General features: G+C 36.8%; 2 protein-coding genes across 2 annotated transcripts in view; one reads left to right on the top strand and one right to left on the bottom strand.

The window, feature by feature from the left end:
- The window catches only part of LOC115429308 (MAM domain-containing protein 2-like), a 43,757-nt gene that overhangs the window by 7,001 nt on the left and 16,244 nt on the right, over positions 1-20,512 (bottom strand). The window contains 10 exon segments of the mRNA XM_030148635.1: positions 1,136-1,297; positions 10,030-10,126; positions 11,795-11,940; positions 12,053-12,172; positions 13,498-13,530; positions 13,533-13,643; positions 14,726-14,819; positions 17,391-17,668; positions 20,118-20,255; positions 20,395-20,479. Of these exon segments, the coding sequence (XP_030004495.1) occupies positions 1,136-1,297; positions 10,030-10,126; positions 11,795-11,940; positions 12,053-12,172; positions 13,498-13,530; positions 13,533-13,643; positions 14,726-14,819; positions 17,391-17,668; positions 20,118-20,255; positions 20,395-20,479 (1,264 nt within the window).
- LOC115429321 (glycine N-acyltransferase-like protein 3) lies at positions 3,951-8,095 on the top strand. The gene is made up of 5 exons (XM_030148654.1): positions 3,951-4,025; positions 5,503-5,607; positions 5,706-5,826; positions 6,143-6,275; positions 7,696-8,095. Exons 1-5 carry the CDS (start codon positions 3,951-3,953, stop codon positions 8,093-8,095), a joined length of 834 nt encoding a protein of 277 aa, XP_030004514.1.

Raw genomic sequence — 20,512 nt, 5'->3', positions numbered from 1 at the left:
CAAAAGACATTAGAGAAGCCAGTTCACTGAATATATTTAAAACCAAATTAAAAACATTTTTATTCTCATTAGCCTTTGAAAGGAGATAAAAATGGGGCACAATTCAGGAACCAGGAATGTGCGGTTTTTATTTTTATTTTATTTTATTGTATTTCTGTTTTTATTTTTATTTTATTGTATTTCAAATTTCATCTTATTTCTTGCACTTCAAAAATTCTATGCATAATCAAATATTTTAATGTGCGCTGCTTTTATCTTTATTTTTATTTTATTGTATTTCTCTCAAATTTCATCTTATTTCTTGCACTTAAAAAATTCTATGCATAATCAAATATTTTAATGTGCGCTGTTTTTATATTTATTTTTATTTTATTGTATTTCTAATCAAATCTTAATGTATTTTAATATTGTATTTTTTCAATCAATGTGAAGCACTTTGGGCTACAATTTCTGTATGAAAGGTGCTATACAAATAAAGTTTATTATTATTATTATTATTATTATTATTATTATTATTATTATTATTATTATTATCATTATCATACTGCTGATCCGACGATCTGTTTTATCAAATTTTTACTGTTTTTATACTACTGATCTGACCTGTGTGATGCCAAATGAACTTTCATTGTATCCTACGTATAATGACAAATAAAGCTTCTTATCTTATAATTATAGTCTCCGACTCCAAAGACTCACCTGTTCAATATTATCGACCCACCATCAGAATTCTCTTACATCTTGCCCCATACTACATCTCTTGCACTTCTTTTTTTTTGTATTTTATTCATTGTTTGTGTATTTTATCTATTGTCTCTTTATCCTTTGCTGCACAGTGTCCTTGGGTTTTGAAAGGCGCTTACAAATAAAAAGTATTATTATTATTATAGTGTTTTATGTATGGTTTTACTATATGTTTAATGTACATTTTTAGTGTTGGATGTACGGCTGAAATGTCTATTTTCTGTAACTTCTGCTGCAGCTGTCTGAGCCAGGAAACTGTTGCAAAAGAGATTTTTAACGTCAACGAGTCTTTTTACTGTTTAAATGAAAGTTAATAAATAAACATGTAGGTATTCTACATTCATGTTTTCTTTTTTCCGCAGAGTGTGGACACATGTAGTGAATCCCTCACCCAGTCCGGTGGTGTGGTCTCCCCGGGGCCCGGTGTACGACGTGGGGGTGGGGCCTCTCCTCCACTCCCAGTCGGAGTCATCGCTGTGTTTGTCCTGAGTGTATCCACAAAGACCAGCCTCGAAGTCACAGTGTCCCGGGAGAGACGACACCGACGACAACCCTGAAACAGGACACGAAGGTCAGTTTGGAAAAGACAACAAACGCCGCTGTTCACTTTACCAACAGTAGGCAGGAGAGAGAGTAAAAACAAAGAGACTGGTGAGGGCTGTCATGACTGATTCTGAGCACACTGGAAAAAATCTAAACCTTACCAAATGTATTTTTCTCATTTCTAGTCCAAATATCTCATCACACTTAAAATAAGACATAGTCACCCAAAGAGTTTCAGTGAGATATAAGAACTGATTTTTAGACAATAGATCTGGAAAATCTGATTTCACGAAATTTTACCAAGATAATTTTCACTTGTTCCATCGGCAGATTTTTGTTGCTTGAATTAAGCAAAAAAAAAAAAAAAAATTTTGAATTAAGCAAAAAAAAAAATATATCTTGAATTAAGCAAAGAAAAATCTTGAATTAAGCAGAAAAAAAAGCTTGATTAAGCAACAAAAAAAGCTTGAATTAAGCTAAAAAGAAGCTTGAATTAAGCAAAAAAAAAAAGCTTGAATTAAGGAAAAAAAAAAAAAATCCTGAATTAAGCAACAAAGTGTATTTTTCTCATTTGTAGTCCAGATTTTTCATCACTCTTAAAATAAGACAATCACCTAAAGAGTAACGTTTCAGTGAGATATAAGAACTGATTTTTAGACAGTAGATCTGGAAAATCTGAATTCAACAAATCTTACAAGATAATTTTCACTTGTTCCATTGGCAGATTTTTGTTGCTTGAATTAAGCAGAAAAAATGTATTGAATTAAGCAAAAAAATCTTGAATTAAGCAAAAAAATAATCTTGAGTTAAGCAAAAAAAAAAAAAAGATCCTGAATTAAGCAACAAAAAAAATCTTGAATTAAGCAAAAAAAAATCTTGAATTAAGCAAAAAAAAAAAAAAAAAAAACGAAGTAAGCAAAAAAAAAATCTTGAATTGAGCAAAAAAAAAAGGTCCTGCTTGAATTAAGCAACAAAAAAATCTTGAATTAAGCAACCCCCCCCCCCAAAAAAAAAGGAATTATGCAAAAAAAATCTTGAATTAAGCAAAAAAAATCTTGAATTGAGCAAAAAAAATCTTGAATTAAGCAAAAAAAAGCTTGACTTCAGCAAAAAAAGCTTGAATTAAGCAAAAAAAAAAAAAAGATCCTGAATTAAGCAACAAAAAAAGCTTGAATTAAGCTAAAAAGAAGCTTGAATTAAGCAAAATAAAGCTTGAATTAACAAAAAAAAAAGAGATCCAGAATTAAGCAACAAAGTGAATTTTTCTCATTTCTAGTCCAAATATCTCATCACACTTAAAATAAGACAGAATCACCTAAAGAGTTTCAGTGAGATATAAGAGCTAATTTTTAGACAATAGATCTGGAAAATCTGATTTCCACAAATCTTACCAAGATAATTTTTACTTGTTCCATTGGCAGATTTTCTTGCTTAAATTACACAAAAAAATCTTGAATTAAACAAAAATCCGATCTGTTTTTCTGACTGCGACTGTGTCCGGGCAGATTAAAGCGTAGTAGCTAACGCACACGGTCACATGATCAGGCCAATCAAGATATGCCCTCTCAGATATTATATCCTGCATTTTTTTTTAACTTGATTTTTATTCGGAAAAGTGTGTCATGTTTTAATTGTAATGAAATATATATTGAATCATTAAAAAATATTTTTTGTTAGTAATTTTATTTTTATTTTTTAATCAATTACTAGAACTTTCAGGTGACCCCGTTTGAATGCCAGATGACCCCACGTAGGGTCACGACCCCAAGGTTGAAAAACACTGTTCTAATGTACTGAGACGCACCCGTACTTCAATCAATCAATCAATTACAAAATTATTACAACAGTTAAAATCGACAATTCATTTACAAGATACATTTTGTAACTGGACACCCCAGAAGCAGTCCTCAGCTTTTAAATGGGAGCCCTTAAACATGTGATAAGAGACACAATTTACATGATAATATTGGACTATTGCCTTCCTATATCTGTAGTTTAAGAACAAGAAGAAGTGTTGATTCTTATTGTCTGTGATCAAATGCCCATTTGTTCCTTTTTGTGCCATTCGCCCTCACAGAGCTGGGTCAAAGGGCATTTGTCTACTTATCTAAATGATTGGAAACTGTCTGAATTGATCTCCTTGAATGCTTTTAAATCCAAGCCCAAAGTGCCGGTGACTAACTCAATAACTTGTTTTTCATAGTTTGACTTGTCCGGTAAATTATTGTATGTTGTAACTGTGTGTTGTATTTCATGCTGCCTCTTGGCCAGGACTCCCTTAGAAAAGAGGTTCTTAATCTCAACGGGATCTTTTTTCCTGGTTAAATAAAGCTTAAATAAAATAAAATGAATTCAAAAGTTCTAAATAACTACAAAAATATTTTAAAATATTTGCCCATCTACCTAACGATGTTTCATTTCATTTCCTTTTCCTGAGTCCTTCCCCCGTTTGTTCAGAAATCTCAGTTAGACGTTTAGATCTTCTTGTATACATTTACAGATACTGGTTGCGCTACAGGAACACAGCTGTATATTTGTTAATTATCATACCAGGGTAATGATTACTCCTGGGTGTGTTCTGAGGTTACTGCCAGTCTGACTAGTGGATCCATCTGGTTTTTGTTTCAGACGCTCTTGTGATAAATGCGTTGAAGTACTCAAACATGAAGATCCTGAATAATCATGAGATGCAGATTGCTGAGGATGTCCTGCTAAAACACTTCCCCAGGAGTTTAAAGGTAGGCATCAAACCTTTTCTGGGACCGTATCTGTTTCATGTCACAGACTCATTGTGATCCATGGTGTTGGTTTTAATGCACTAAGTCTGGTACAACTCTGTCATTTCACACCGGGAGCAGCGTGTCGGACATTTTTCCTTCAGTTTTGAGCTTCAGCTGTAGATGAAACAGCCTATTATTGGTTTGTTACCACCGCCAGGAGGTATTGTGATCACTTTGCTTTGTGTGTTTGTTAGCAACTTTACAGGAAAACTCTTCCACATATCTTTCCCAAATCCTCCCCACAGATAGGCCTAGGCACTGGGACCAGCCCATTAAATTTTGGGCCAAGTAGGCCAAAGTTCAAGGTCACAGCAAGGTCACAAAATCTACAATTTTCCTATCTGTCATCATTGAGCAATTTTCCAAAATTCATAAAAAATTCCAAACGACTTTGATTAGCCTCCAATTTGATGCACCCACAGCATCTTGTATCTGTCACAAAATTGTCCACATCCACTGTGGAATGTGGACTCTGTGAACATTTACATTTAACATTGAAAATCCCATTTACCACAAATTTTTCATTATAACTCAACAAGTATTGATTGGAATTTAATATAATTTGACATACACATGACTGGTACCAAGCTTCAACTTTGTACGAAATATCGTTCCATTTCTCTTCTGTTACGCTCTGTTGACTTTTGTTATTTTTTATGCACCATTTTCAAAAAAATCATAAAAAATGCAGTTTGTGAAATATTATGAAATTTGTTTTGCACATCCATAGACAAATGTTCTATGACATAAGTTCCGCTTTTTGTTGTTCAACTAAAATTATTTAAAAAGAAGTAGTCCATCCACACATACACACCATTCAGGGTGCTTGGCAGAGGTTTGCGTTCTCTGAACACTTGTCTGATATTGGTTTGTTAAATACATATATTTCTTTGCTTCAAAAGTTAATGCAAAGTCAGTGGCAATCTTATATAAGTCCAGAAGTTTTTCCTATATTGAATGCTGGGAAGCTTAATTTGTTCTGTAGGACAGGCATTAATATAAGCGTTGTGCTTCTGCCGGTGCCTTTTCAGTCACTAGCCTGTTGGTAATGTTTGGAGTGTTGACAGTGGTTGGATTATGTAATGACTGAATAAAGAATTTCATCATCATCATCTCATGGTGTCCAGCTGAGTGGAGATTTATGTAACTCTGTGAAAAATAGGTTCTTAAAAATAATTTCAAATGCATTGTTTTTTTTCATGCCTAAATTGAATAAAAACACTCTGGAAAAAAATCTTGACTAAGGTTCTCATAATTCATACATGAAAGAGTTTGTACTTGTTGCAGACGACTGCCATGTTCCAACAGGGCTGCAGCTGAGGGGCAGGGAGTTCTTCTGTGCATAGACAATGTTGTTAAAATGCCTCTGGGTCGGGATGGGGGGGGTGTCAACTGTAACCAGGTGTTTGTTAAAGCTCCATTATTGTGTTTCCAGGTCTACGGTGTCCTAACTCTGAACAGGAACAAACCAACTACAGTGGAGGTCCTTGTGGATACGTGGCCTGATTTTAACGTCATCATTTGCAGACCAGACCCCAAGGTGAGTTCAACACCCACAGGTCAACTGGAAACCTCCTCCAGGATTTAATGTCATTTTTGGATACAGCAGGAGTGATTAGTTTGTGTTTTATTTCTCAGAACATTCTCAGCTCGAAATTTGGGAGAACAGTTTCGTACTACAGCACGGATGAGCAGATTCTAAGGAGAATGATGTCAGAGGAGAATGCAGTCGACTGGAGCAGTAACTTGGACATTCATGGTAGAATCTGTTTCTGTAAATTGGCTTTGAGTCTGGTTTTGACCAACTCTATATGTAAAGAGTCATGAGATAACTTTTGTTATGATTTGGCGCTATATAAATAAAATTAGATTTGGATTTGAATCTACTGCACAAATGTCTACTGGTAAACATGTTCTGACTGATGGGGAGATATTCTTTTATGTTTTAATGGTGCAGAAGTTTGTGCAAAAGAACAAGAGAGAATGAAGTGAAATAAAAAATAAAAGAGGGACAAAATAATTATCAACCTTAGAAGAAACAGTAATAAGTGCTGCATTTGTTGCTTCCTTTGCAGCTTTTGACATGTTAAATGCTCCCATGCTCCAGCAGCTGTCTTCTGACAGAGGAATCAGCTGCAGATCCATTGTCGTTGGACGTCTTCTGTATTTACCCGACTCTACCAGTTTGATTTCACCAACAGTGGACAGGTATACACTGCAAAAATCTAAATCTAATCAAGTGTATTTTTCTCATTTCTAGTCCGAATATCTCATCACACTTAAAATAAAACACAATCACCTAAAGAGGAACTTTTCAGTGAGTTATAAGAACTGATTTATAGACAATAGATCTGAAATTAATTAATTAATTAATTGTTTTGTTTGTTTTTTTTCCTTCGATTATGGATTTTTGGTGCCTAAGTGCACTGGACATATGGACCACATCTGTGGATTTTTTGGGGACTTATAGTGAGTGACTGTGTGAAAAAGGAGCACGGGCGGACTCTGATTTTCTGTTTGTCCATAATGTTTGTGCTGAACATTTTGGACTGATAGTATACGTTGGACCGAAAACCTCAGTTGTCCCTCTTCTATGTGAAACAGTATAATTCCATTCAAAAAAACACTGACCTGTTTAACAGTCATCAGTTTATCCCTAATTCTTTTTTTGTAATAATGCTTTGAAAATTAAGCTGATTGTTGCAGTCTGACCCCAGGGTCACTTTTCTATATAGAATTATAACCCATGTAGAATAGAAAACTGACCCACCCCATAGAATTTTGACCCCTTTTATGAATTTGTACTGTATGTTAATAAGAATGTTCTTATACATTTCTATATCATATGGTTAAATATATGTGTATAATTTGAAATTTTCACCAGAAAAAAAAAAGTTTTATGTATTTATTCTCTAATATATTTACTAATTTAGTAATATTTGTAACAAAAATTATGTAACACTGAATGGGTGAAAACAGATTGCAGTAAAGGTTATGGGATTTGAATCAATAACAGTTTTATTGAGTCAATATCAGGTGTTAATCACAGATTCACAGATTTACAATATCATGTGTTCGTACATTTGTGCAATGCATGATTGGTAATAATTTTTTTGTGGTTTTCATAACATGTTTTGTTTTTATATGTCAGAATTCTATAGGGGTAAAACTCACTTTTCCATGGTGGTCACTTTTTCTGACACCAGCTCTTTTGACTCGACTCCCACAGAAGAGCCGGCTCTATCGGCTCCCAAACGGCTCTTACTGTACTATCATTTGTAACCTAATGTTTTAATCTAACTCATCAATTATGAACAGTTTACTTGTTAATCAACCCTTTTATACTCAGTGTCTTTATGAAAATCCTTATAAATACCTAATTTTGTGCATTTATTCTGCCACTAAAGGAGTATTACTTTTGTTTAATATTTTAATAAAACATTTCTTTACACACAAACAAATCAACCAAACACTGGGAACAAATCCTCAGAACAGAACCAGAACTTGAACAGACCTAAAAACAGAACCTAACTGTTCTGACGTGTCTGTGAAGGAACACTGCTCCGTTATTTCCATTGTCTTTAAACTACAGCCTGATACTGTTTTTTTGTTTTTTTGTTTTTTACAGTGAACTAGAGTCGAGGCTTTCATCACTTGACGTCTCCCACGCTGACTTAGTGAGTCAGAGCTGGATGTTTGGAGCGGACGAGCAGACTGTCGACTACATTAAACTCCTCCTCAGTAACTTCCTTTCGTGCTGCATCACTGATGACCAGGGTCAGCCCGTGTCCTGGCTTCTGGTCTATGATTTCGGGGCCCTGGGTTTCTTGTACACTCGGCCGGAGCACAGAAGGAAAGGCTACGCCAAAGTGCTGATCAGTACGGTGGCCCAGAGACGCCTGGCTCAGGGCTGTCCAGTGTACGCCTACGTGGACGAAAACAACAGCGCCTCCTACAGGCTCTTTAAGAACCTGGGCTTCAGTGATGACCCCTCATACAGAGCAGGATGGTTTGAGTTCAACTGCTGAAAACCACTGACGGCAAAAATCTAAATCTGACCAAGTGTATTTTTGTCATTTCTAGTCCAAATATCTCATCACACTTAAAGGTGCGGGAGACTTTCCTGACCAATTTTTCATCAGATCTGTCAAACCTCAGTCATATTCTCAGTATCATGAATCTGTTAGTCTCTCTGTGATTATTCTCCTGAATCTCTCGCATTACGGTGAATAATTTTGAATTGCCATCCACCATAAACAAACCATGTATTTACAGAGTCGGTAGGTAACTCGGGCATCTTCGGAATTTCGTCGTGACATGCATTGTGGGAAACGGAGGTTCGTCTGACAGAGGCAGCTGCTAAAGACCAAGGTTCTAATAGTTTTGGATTTTTCATTATAGTTTAGTTTTATTTAGTTTTGACTTTTTTTCTCTAATTCAGTTACTTTTAATTTGTTTTTAGAGCAGGTTTGATAGTTTTTATTAGTTTTTGTTATTTTCTAAATGCTTAGTTTTAGTTGAGTTTTAGGTTTTTTTTTTAAATATCTTTTCTCTTCTTCTCTGTTGTCGTATTCAAATAAATCCCAGACAGGACTCTGCTGCTTTCTTCCAACTTTAGCCTCCATGTTTCCAGGTAGAGTGGGGACCAGAAGGCGACTGGAAACCACAAGTGACAAGAAGTGACGAACCGTTAAATATCATATGGTGCCAACAGCTAAAATTGCTTGAGGGAAATAAATCGATTTTATATTAATCCGACATTGACAAATACGAAAACGAAGGGAATTTTATCCATAATTTTTATCTGTTTTAGTTAGTTTTGTAAACACACCATACAGTTTCAGTTAGTTATCGTTGTTTTCTTTTAACTATAGTTTTGTATTTATTTCAGTTACCGAAAATGTTTTTACAATTCTAGTTTTTGCCATTTCGTTAGTTTTTGTTAACGATAATAACCTTACTACAGACACGACGTGGAAACGGCAGGAGCTCCCTTCCCACTATGCATATTCCTCCAGCTGTTTCCGCGTTGTCTTTGTTTCATCCATATAATACCATATGGTGCCGCTGGCGCTGTCAGCCGGCTGCATGAACCTCCGTTTCCCACAATGCACGTTGCGACAAAATTCCAAAGATGCCCAAGTTGCCTACCGACTCTGTAAACACATGGTTTGTTTATGGTGGATGGAACTAAGAAACTGTTAACCGTAATGCAAGAGATTCATTCATGATACTGAGGATATGACTGAGGTTTGACAGATTTGATGAAAAATTGCTCACAAAAGTCTCCCGCACCTTTAAAATAAGACATAATCACCCAAAGAGCAACTTTTTTAGTGAGATATAAGAACTGATTTTTGACAATAGATCTGGAAAATCTGGTTTCAAGAAATCTTACCAAGATAATTTCTACTTGTTCCATTGGCAGATTTTTTTTGCTTGAATTAAGCAAAAAATTAACACCTTGGTCATTGGACAACCCGTTCTACCAACTAAGCCACAGCCGTCTTCCCTTCTACCAGTCCATATGTTAATGGTTTAGAACATGTAAATGGTTCCAAATATCAGTCTAGTTCCTATTGATCACTGATAGAAGTCATATATGGACTGTGATTGGATGACTTGAGTTCTCCTTCAGTGAAAGTCCCACCCACTTCTATAATTAGATTGATCTGCATCCAGACCACAGGACTGGAACATAGAACAGAACCAGGACTGGAACATAGAACAGAACCAGGACTGGAACATAGAACAGAACCAGGACTGGAACACCGAACAGAAGCTGACAACCTCACACATTCAGCTGGTTCTGATCCACATAGAACAGATGTTGACGTACAGGGACACTGGAGACTGTTTTGTATTTTACTCATCCTCACGTCCTCTCAGCCTTTTGTCCAGTTTTTAGTTTCGTAGTCCCCTTCCCTAAACGTTGGATGAACCACACATATTCAGTCTTTACCTGCCGTTAGCTCACAGTCTCCCAGGCTCATGCTGATGTCGTCCAGTGCCACAGATCCACAGTCCCAGACGCTCCTGCAGGTGCTGATGAAAACCACCTGAACAGGAGGAGGTAACAGTCAACACCAGCGCCTTCATTTAGAGCCATCAATCTAACCAAGACCCAATCCCAATTCACCCCTTGGCCCCTCCCCTTTTACCCCTACCCCTTGAAATGGAGCTGCAAGGGTTACAGGTAACGTAACAGGTCTGGGGGGAGGGCAAGGGGTGAATGGGGATTGAGCCTGGATGTATTTGGGTTGTGGGGGTGAAATTATGGGATGGACTTGATGATGAATTTAAGTTGTTTACTTCTTTGACAAAGTTTAAAAAATGCCTTCAGTATAAAATCATTCAGGAATATTAGGTTGAGATGGTAGATGTGTTTTTTTTTTTGTTGATTCTTTAGTTGAAATGAGAATACTCGAAGCTGAACACATTTAATTTAAGTTTTGGATCAGGTTAAAAGGAGAGGCACTAAATAGGCTTTTGCTTCTAGTTTATTTCTTTTTTGGTTTTTGTTTGTTATGATCAATGTATAAACCAAAAATAAACCATTCATTCATTCATTCATTCATATTTTCTTCTTTATTCCTTCATTTGTTCATCCCTCTCCTTTTTTTCAGACTCTTTCTAACGTTCCTCTTTTGTTTTTCTTCTCCATTCTTCGCTTAATTTCTTTTTCTGTCCCTTCATTTGTTCTTTATTCTATATTTTGTTCTTAATTTTTACAATGTATTTCTTTGTGTTCAACTTCATTTACATGTTTATTTTCACTTTATTAAATTCTTTTTGCCATAAATGTTCGTCTTTTATTACTCTTTCTTGCCCTTTTTCTTGTCTCCCATCCCTTCCCTCCTTTTCTGTTTATCTCATATTTATTTATTTGTTTTTATTTATTCATTCATATTTTCTTTATTCCTTCATTTGTTCATCTTTCTCCTTTTTCTCAGACTTTCTAACTTTCCTCTTGTTTTTCTTCTCCTTTTGCTTCATTTCTTTTTCTGTCCCTTCATTTGTACTTTATTCTATAGTTTGTTCTTTCCTTTATTTTTTTAATGTATTTCTTTGTGTTCAACGTCATTTATGTGTTTATTCTCACTTATTTAAATCCTTTTTAGCTTACCGGCCAACAGGCCGTAAGCTACTGTCGTCATGCGGCGTCCGGTGTTGTTGTCATCTGTTGTCGTCGTCTGTTGTCCATTACAAAACTTTCACTCGTCTTCTTCTCCGAAACTACAATTCCCATTGACTTCAAACTTGGTATACAGCTTCTTTATGATGATGTCAACAAAAGTTAGTGAAATTATTTCGATCCGGATCTGATTCTGGATTTGGTGCAACTTTGAAGTTTTCCCATTATAACAGATAGGAAGTGGATTGATCCAATAAATCAGTATCAATGATATCAAGTTGGAATTTGGATTTTTTACAGATCTGATTGGAATATGACCAAAACATGGGCTATTTCTGTAATAGAATAAATACATATAGTTGGGTGATAATAAATGGCATCTAGATACATTTCTCAAAGCTTTTAATTTGGCCGGTAAGCTACAGGGCCATTGGTCCTATGTTTGCTGTAAATATTCATCTTTCATTACTTTTTCTTGTCTCCCCTTCTTTCACTCCTTTTCTGTTTACCTCATATTTATTTATTTATTTGTTTTCGTTCATTCGTTCACAGGTGTTCTGTATGTTTTCTCTTTCATTTCCTCTCCTCTGACCTTGGCAGGTTTTGACGTCTGGAAGGTGATGTCAGTTGCGATCCAGATTCCTCTGGATCTTTCCCCTTGGGTCCAGATCTTCTCCTGGCTGCCGCTCTGTTGTTGCTGCAGATAAACCGCTAAGGCCTGGTCCGTCTGGTTGAAACCTGCAGTTATTTAGCCAAAGTTATTTCTGTTCAGTGAGTCAGCAAAGCAAATCCCAAACCTCCTATCTAGATGTGTATGTGTCCATGTGGGCTCAGTTTGGGTTCTGCTCACCCCTCAGGGAGAAGTAGAACCTCAGACAGAACTTGGTGTTGCCAGGCAGAGTCGGACCCGTCAGGCGGGAAACGTATCCGGAGCGTGGGCCGAAGCGGGAGTGGGCCAACAGGAAAGACCCTGGAAGTACAACACAGATTCAGTCACACTATACCAGCAGTGTTCAACAGTGGGGTTGGGACCCCACATGGGGTCACCTGGAATTCAAAGGGGGTCATCTGAAATTTGTAGTAATTGATGAAATTTAAAAATAAAAAACAAAAACGTACTAATAAAAATGTATATTGAGTTGAGAGAGAAAGACAATCACAATACATAAAAGACACGACAAACTCTGCATTGGAAAAAATCTAAATCTAAACAAGTGTATTTTCGCATTTCTAGTCCAAATATCACACTTAAAACTAGAAAAGCACTCAGAGAGCACAGACCAACACCAAGGCAGATCAGTCCCCCCCCCCCCCAATACCACCAAAATGTAAACATTTATTTCTTGTGCCAGTATCAACATTTCCTGAAAATTTCATCAAAATCCATCCTTAACATAACTGACAAACAAACAACTAACATAACGTCCATAAAATAACTAACACAAACTCCAATGAAAACAGAATCTCCACCATTCCTTGGCGGAGATAATAAGACATAATCACCTAAAAAGGAAGTTTTCAGTGAGATATAAGAACTTATTTTTAGACATTAGATCTGGAAAATCTAATTTCAAGAAAATTTACCAAGATAATTTTCACTTGATCCATTGGCAGATTTTTTTTTTTTTTTTTGCTTGAATTAAGCAAAAAAAAAATTCTTGAATTAAGCAAAAAAAAATTCTTGAATTTAGCAAAAAAAAAAATCTTGAATTAAGCAAAAGAAAAAATCTTGAATTAAGCAAAAAAAATCTTGAATTAAGCAAAAAAAATCTTGAATTAAGCAAAAAAAAATCTTGAAATAAGAAAAAAAAAAATCTTGGAAAAAAAGCAAAAATAAATAAATCTTGGATTCAGCAAAAAAAATCTTGAATTAAACAAAAAAATAATCTTGAATTAAGCAGGAAAGATTTGCCAGTGAAACAAGTGAAAAATTTTTTGGTAAGATTTCTTGAAATCAGATTTTCCAGATCTCTTGTCTATAAATAAGTTCTTATATCTCAGTTTTGTGCAGATGTCCAATGGAAAAGTCACTAATGACATGACCACTACCTGCCCCTGTAATGCCCCTAACAGATACAGAACCAGGTGAAATCTGACTGATGACAAAAAAAACTATCAAGCACTGCTGCATTATGGGTAAATTTGCAGTTTGTTGACTCCAAATGGGGCCTTTTCACCTTTTTTTTGTGTAATAATTTGACATGAACTAAAGGAGAAGTGCTCAGTGCTGAAGTCAATCTAAGCTCATGCAGTACTGGTTTGATGGTTTCCGTGGACTGGTCCTGTAAAACCCACCTGCTCCGCTGGTGTGGTCTCCATTCCTAAAATATTGGGTTTGACGGACACTCTTCTCCAGGTGGAGCCGGTCTCCTGGTCCTGGGAGTACTGACACCAACCAGACTCAAAGTCACAGTTGGAGATGGAGGGGTCAAAGGTCGGCTCTGAGGGACACATTCACTGACACATTAATGTTGGCGTCGTACTTTTGTTTTTGAAGTGTCTAATATTGGACAAGATGTTTTCATCAGTGCATTCTTAACTCATGTGGAACAGATACTGAATGTGATCAGGTTATTGATCCATTATTTAGACTGAAAGCAGTGTTGATGTTAAAAATAATAAATAATAATAAAAATAATTACCCTTAAATGCATTAAAACCAAAGTAAACAAGGATATTGTTTTAGAAAATACATGTATTTGTCTCAAAATGTAGAATAGAATAGATAGAGTAGCGTAGAATAGAACAGAATAGAGTAGAATAGAATTTAGTATACTAGAGTAGAATACAGTAGAGTAGAATAGAATAGAATAGATAGAGTAGGGTAGAATAGAGTAGAATAGAATTTAGTATACTAGAGTAGAATACAGTAGAGTAGAATACGGTAGAATAGAATAGAATAGAATGTCCTTTACTGTCATTGTGCTGTGAATATAAAATAACAAAAACTAAAAATAAGATTAGAAAATACAATTAATGTTTTTGCAATTTAACAAGGACACATGAGAATAGAGCTGAGTAGAATAAAACTGGACAAAATATGAGGAGGAGAAAAGTCATCAAATTAAATACTCAAATACAAACGTCTGAAAACTCTACTTGAATACAAAATACATAAGTAAATTGTACTTTTTTGTTTTGGTTCACAATAACATACTTCAAAATATAAAAATGAGATTCACTAATTTTCTATGTGCTCTGAGGAAATAAAATATAAATCTGATATTCTAAACTGAAAGCTGAAGGAGGAAACAGTTTTGTCCAAATGATCCAAAGTTTTTCCTGTAATTGTTTTAATCTGTTTAATCTTTTTTAGCGTCATTACTAGTAAATCATTATAGTTAATTGTTCTTGTGGTCGGCATCCACAGTGATCAGCCACAAAGTGACGCTCCAACATTTAATCCTTTAAAAAAAATCCTTAAACTGTTCATATTTCCCAGCTGAATCGTCACAGATTGAACTCTAACACATTTACAGTGTGAGTTAAAGTCCTTAGTTCTGTTCCTGTGGTTGGTTCTCACCTGAGTCTGCGCTGCAAAACTCTGAAGAAAAGGAAATGTCATCAACAGCAACACGTCCTCCACGTGGACTGTTAAAGGCCACTTCAAAGACCACCTGCACAGACACACACAACAGGACAGACAGACAGACAGACAGACATGAATAAAACCACAGGGTCACATGTGCACATGTCTGCACAAAGGAACTCCTGGACGTTTATCACATCTTTTATTTAGGTTTAATTCCGTAACTTTGACGTGTTCTGTATCTGAAGAAAATAAACCCTGGAAAGTTTTAGCAGTAGATTCATTTAATATGTCTTCTTTTCTGGCTGCTGCAGTGGTTGTTAAAACATGCTGAAAATCTGCCGTTCATGATTTCTAAAAAAAAAAACACAAAAAGCTGAAGTACATATAGGTGGCACTGTTTTCTAGGTTTAACTGATAGAATTAAAATAAATGGGATTTCCCTCTCCTAATCCCTGGAAAAATACAGAGAATCTTCTGTTCATGATCTCTAAAAAAAAAAAAAACACACAAAAGCTGAAGTACATATATATATCAGAGGTGTTTCTCACAGACTGCAGTGGAAGCTCAGCTTCCCCTGAAATGACTCAAATGGTTAAATCTGTTCGGTTGTGTTGACATTTCATCGAATACAAATGTGTTAGAACACGTTCATCTCAGACGAGTTCGTTCAGAATCAGTTTTATCACAAATCATCAGACTGGATGTTGTTCACTTCTCCTCCATTCCCATGTCTCTGTTTTCTCATTCTCTCTGCTCAGTGCATTTGTCCGTAGACGCTCAGCGTCCATGCACTTCAATGGGACTGAGTGGAACTGTTTTTTTCAGTGACTCTAAACTGGACGGTAATTGGATAAATGCCACCATGTTGTCCCGCCCCCGGACGCTCAGCATCTCTGGGGGTGAATGGAGCTGTGGGCGGAGCTCGGCTGGGCCGGACTCTGAGCTTCCACGTGCTGATTGGAGGATCAGTCCAAAGGCTGAATTCCATTTGATTGACAGCTGTTTTCAGATCTGCTCCTTCACTGACACAGTTCAGTTTAATACCGTCACACATTCTGCTGTGAAATCAGAGAAACCACTACCAAATGACTCGTTCATTTCTTGCACTGTAAATAAAACACGCTCATTGTACTTGTTTCAATTTCACATAATTTCAATGTTTTCTTGTTTAGTTGGTACGATAAGGTCACTGAGCATTTTCTTAAAAAGGAACAGAGGGACGAATTTATGTTTAAAGAACGTCACAATTTTTTTTGATGTAAGCTGACAATGAGCTTCCCCTGTCTAAAAGACGAGCAGCTGCCACTGAGATATATATATATATATATATATATATATATATATATATATATATATATATATATATATATATATATATATATATGGCACTGTTTTCCAGGTTTCACTGATATAATTAAAATAAACAGGATTTTTCCTCCTAACTGCTGAAAAAAATGCTGAAAGTCTGCTGTTCACAATCTCTAAGAAAAAAAAAACTCAAAAAGCTGGAGTGTATACATTAGGTGGCACTGTTTTTCAGGTTTCACTGATATAGTTAAAAGAAATGTGATTTCCCCTCCTAACGTCTGTAAATTAGTGCTACCCCCCCTCCAGTGTCAGTGCCATAGTTTGTAGTTCAGCTCAGTGCTGGTGTTGGTGTGAGCCAAAGAAAAACAGAAGAAGGTTCAGTTATCTGACAGAACTCTGCTCATGAATCACCACTCTCACTGCACCTGGTTTTGATCTGGATTTCAACTTCAGCGTCCAAACACTTTGGTTTTAACGCTGGGAAAAGACTGTTTTTTTACTTCCCTGATAAATACCACAGCGTGCTGTTAGAACGATATGTGAGTGTTTAAGCTGCACATCCTGTAGAACTGACTGCAAACGCTTTCATTTACAGCAGTTATTTAAAGGAAGGCTTCTGTTTTTGGCTGCAGCTGTGGATTCATACAAATATGTGAAATATCTGGTGTTTCCTGTCATAAAAAAAAGACCAAACTACATGTGGACAAAAGTATGTGGACACACTGAGTTCAGGTGTTTTTTTCTAACAGGTCTGGGATACAAACAATAATGATTAATGTCAGAATATAGTAAAACTTGAAAAACAGTGCCAACTCATACATATTCAGCTTTTTTTTTTTTTTTTTTTTAAGCAATCGTGAACCGCAGATTTTCAGCATTTTTTCAACAGTTATGAGGAAGAAATCGTGTGTATTTTAATAGCATCAGATCAACCTGAAAAACAGTGTCAATTAAAAACTATTTCAGCTTTTTTTTTTTTTTTTTAAGAGATCATGAACAGAAGATTTTCAGTATTTTTTTTTCCAGCAGTTAGGAAGGAAAAATCCTGTTTATTTTAATATCAGTGAAACCTGAACAACAGTGCCAACTAATACATATTTCAGCTTTTTTATAAATTTTTTTTTTTTTTAATTATTTATTTATTTTTAGAAATTGTTAACAGCAGATTTTTCACATTTTTTTTTCAGCAGTTAGGAGGAAAAATCCTGTTTATTTAAATTACATCAGTGAAACCTGAAAACAGTGACATATGTATATATTAAAGTTAGATGTTAACGGTGCTGGGTCTGACCCATGGACCCCCACCACTCTGACTCCCAGGTGACCTTTGACCCCCAAACTCACTGACCTGTACAGAATACGGTGCCTTCAGGTCCACCTGCACTGGTTCCCACTCTCCTGGAGTCCCCGCCCACTGGCCGGGGCTCTCTGGCTCCGCCCTCCACAGCTCCTGGTACTGGCCCAGTCGGTCCCGGGTGAAAACGGAGAACAGGTTCCCTCTGTCCTCGCTGCGCTGGTATTGGAAGCTCAGACAGCCCCACATGGGCACCGTCGTCATGGGAGACACCAGCTTGGCCACTTCCTTAAAGGTGACGGCGTAAACGGAGTCCACGTACATGAAGTGACCTGAAAGGTGGGCGTCGACCAGGAGACAGCATTCACAGAAGAAGAAGAAGTTCATGTTTGGACGTCTGGAGTTCAGAGACAATAACACTGTCATCCTGTTCAACCACACTGTGATAATACAGTTTGGACCCTCGGCAAACTATGGGCTGAAGGAGTTTGGAATGGTTCTGTCCGTCTGTTTGTCTGTGACATGTCACATGTCTTTTCAACAACATAATCGTATTATCAGAAGAATACATTCAGATTTCTGCAGCAAATTGACACAAAGACCATCAGATGTTATTTATTTATTTATCTGACAGGGCCAATGCAGTCAAACATGTTGCAGCTGATGTGATGCATATACAGTTTATAGTTAGTGCTTATTCTCAACTCCAGTCTCCAGTTGGACTCTTCCACAACATTGCAGTACAATATAAAATATACATCATTTAAACAATTATACCATACAATTCAGTAATCCAGTGTTGCATTTCTGTATGAGGCATTCATTCATTCATTCACTCACTCACTCTTCCACACAACATACACAATATTTACAGATGAGAACGGTTGTGTTTTGTCTTTAGCCAGGTTTTGGTTCTGATGGTCAACATCTTAAACTCTCAGATGGATTTTATTTCTGATGGCAGTGAGTTCCACAGTTTTATACTATTACAGGAGAAGGATAACTGTCCGAATGTTGTCCTGCAGAATGGGATTTAGCAATTTAGATTTGAGGAGCTTCTGGTGACTGTTGCTGTTTTGTCTCAACAGATCGACTGAGTGGTTCAGGTGCTAAGTTCTTTATACATTTGAAAATTAACTTGAGAAAACATAGGTCACTAAAGCTTTCAAAACTTAGCAACTTGTATTTTTGAGGATATGGCAGTGGTGGTCATAACAGGGCAGTAACTTTCAACAGAATCCTACACTATATTTGGCCGAGGAGGATTCAAAGTGCACAGTCTGTTCTGTTTCTTGGTTGTTTTTAATGCAGTAGTCAACCTAAACTCCACACTGAGCCCGTTTACATTCACACCAATACTCCGATCATTATCTGATTTCTGGAGTTTTCAGATTATTCCATTTGATCATGTAAACAGGATAATCTGATCGGCTTTATCTGATAACAGTTATCTGATTATGAGAAATCGGAATAATACACCTAGATTTCTCCCTAATACTCCGATGTGTTCACACATGTATACACAGGGTGAGATTTGTCCAAAAAACAGAGGGGGGGTGTTTTTCTTTTTTGGTCGGGGGGGGGCAGAAGTTATATACGTGGGGGTGCAGTCCATAACTAATGTAACTAACGCTGGTGTGAAATGAAAGTGAAACTTTTCATACTTTCAACATCCAACTCCTGGGTTCTATTCCTCTATTATACAGCGGTTCTTACATGAAATTTTCACAACTTCTAACCTGTACCTACTGGACCCCCTCCACTGCTCTATGGCCCCCGTGCAAATGCTGGGCCCCGTGAATTTGTCCCGTTTACCCCCCCTTTATGATGCCCCAGAGCATGTGGACGTTTGTGAATTCTGAGACTGCCTGACAGTTTGGTTCAGGTGAACGTTAGTACTAGTAATGTAGGATATAGGTATAAGAAAACTGTCACAACCTGATGGTATTTGATTTATATTGGTTGGTTGCCCCCCCCCCAAAAAAACACCCTTTCTAGACAGGTTAATTGATTTATTCAGTTTTTTTAATGAATATGACATGCTTGTTTTCATTAAGTATATCAATAATATTTAGCTTTTATTCTTATAGACCCTATTGAAAGAGATATTCAGGTTCTCAGAAAAATCACAGCTTATCAATTAATTGTTAATCGATCGACAAGGTCAACCAACTAATGATTAGTGCAGTGGTTCCCAACCTTTTTTGACTCCTGACCCCATTTTAACATCCCAAATTTCTGGCGACCCCAGACATTCAAAATGGAGAATTTTTTGTTAAAATTAATTTGTTTTTGATCATGTAATAGTTGGCGATACTATGCTGCAAATAAACGTTAATTTTAGACGACATTTAATCTATATAATGTATATTATTCTGGACGGAGGCAGTAACGCCAGGTGTCGATTACTGCACAAAGGGAGGATTGGATTTTCCTTGGTCAGAATATGTCCAGTCAGTCCAGCAGATAAACAGAACCACAGTGCTGCAGTTTCAGCTTCACAGTTTGTCATGTCTGTTATGCATTGAGATTGTCTCTCTCAACTCACCATATATTTTTTATTTGTAAGTTTTTTTTGTTTTTTTTTTATCAATTACTAGAAATTTCAGGCAACTCCATTTAAATTCCAGGCGACCCCACGTGGGGTCCCAACCCCAAGGTTGAAAAACACAGGATTAATGAATTAATCGATCATTTGCATCCCTAATTTTAGTTCCTACAGAACTGTGGGCCTGTGTTTCAGCTGGTCTTGGGTCCTGTGCAGACCACAGCAGAACCCACCTGTCCTGTTGTTGAAGGTGTGGTCTTGGGGGAAGTCGTTGTGGTGCAGCTGTCCTCCTCCTCCTCCTACGTACCAGTTCACATTAGCGTTCCACTGGTTGTTGTATCCACACAGGTGAGTCTCCTCGAAATCACACTCTGTAAACAGCACAAACACACACACACACACATCAGCAGCGGGTTCATGAGGACGGCATGTGTGGGACGTATGGTGTCCATCAACACATGCATGTATGGATGGGTTGTTTTTCCATGTGATGTGTGAGTCATGACAGACCCAGGCAGGAGCCAGGACTGATGTGGATCTCAAAGACCGCCACGCTGCTCCCAGGGGTGGGTCCAGGTTTACCCTCAATGACCACCTAATCAAACACACATGTTCAGCATCACAACCT

The sequence above is a fragment of the Sphaeramia orbicularis genome, chromosome 12, assembly GCF_902148855.1.
Source record: "Sphaeramia orbicularis chromosome 12, fSphaOr1.1, whole genome shotgun sequence".
In the NCBI taxonomy this organism is placed as follows: Eukaryota; Metazoa; Chordata; class Actinopteri; order Kurtiformes; family Apogonidae; genus Sphaeramia; species Sphaeramia orbicularis.
The sequence above is the reverse complement of the archived record's forward strand: the minus strand, read 5'-3'. Positions and strand labels throughout refer to the sequence as shown.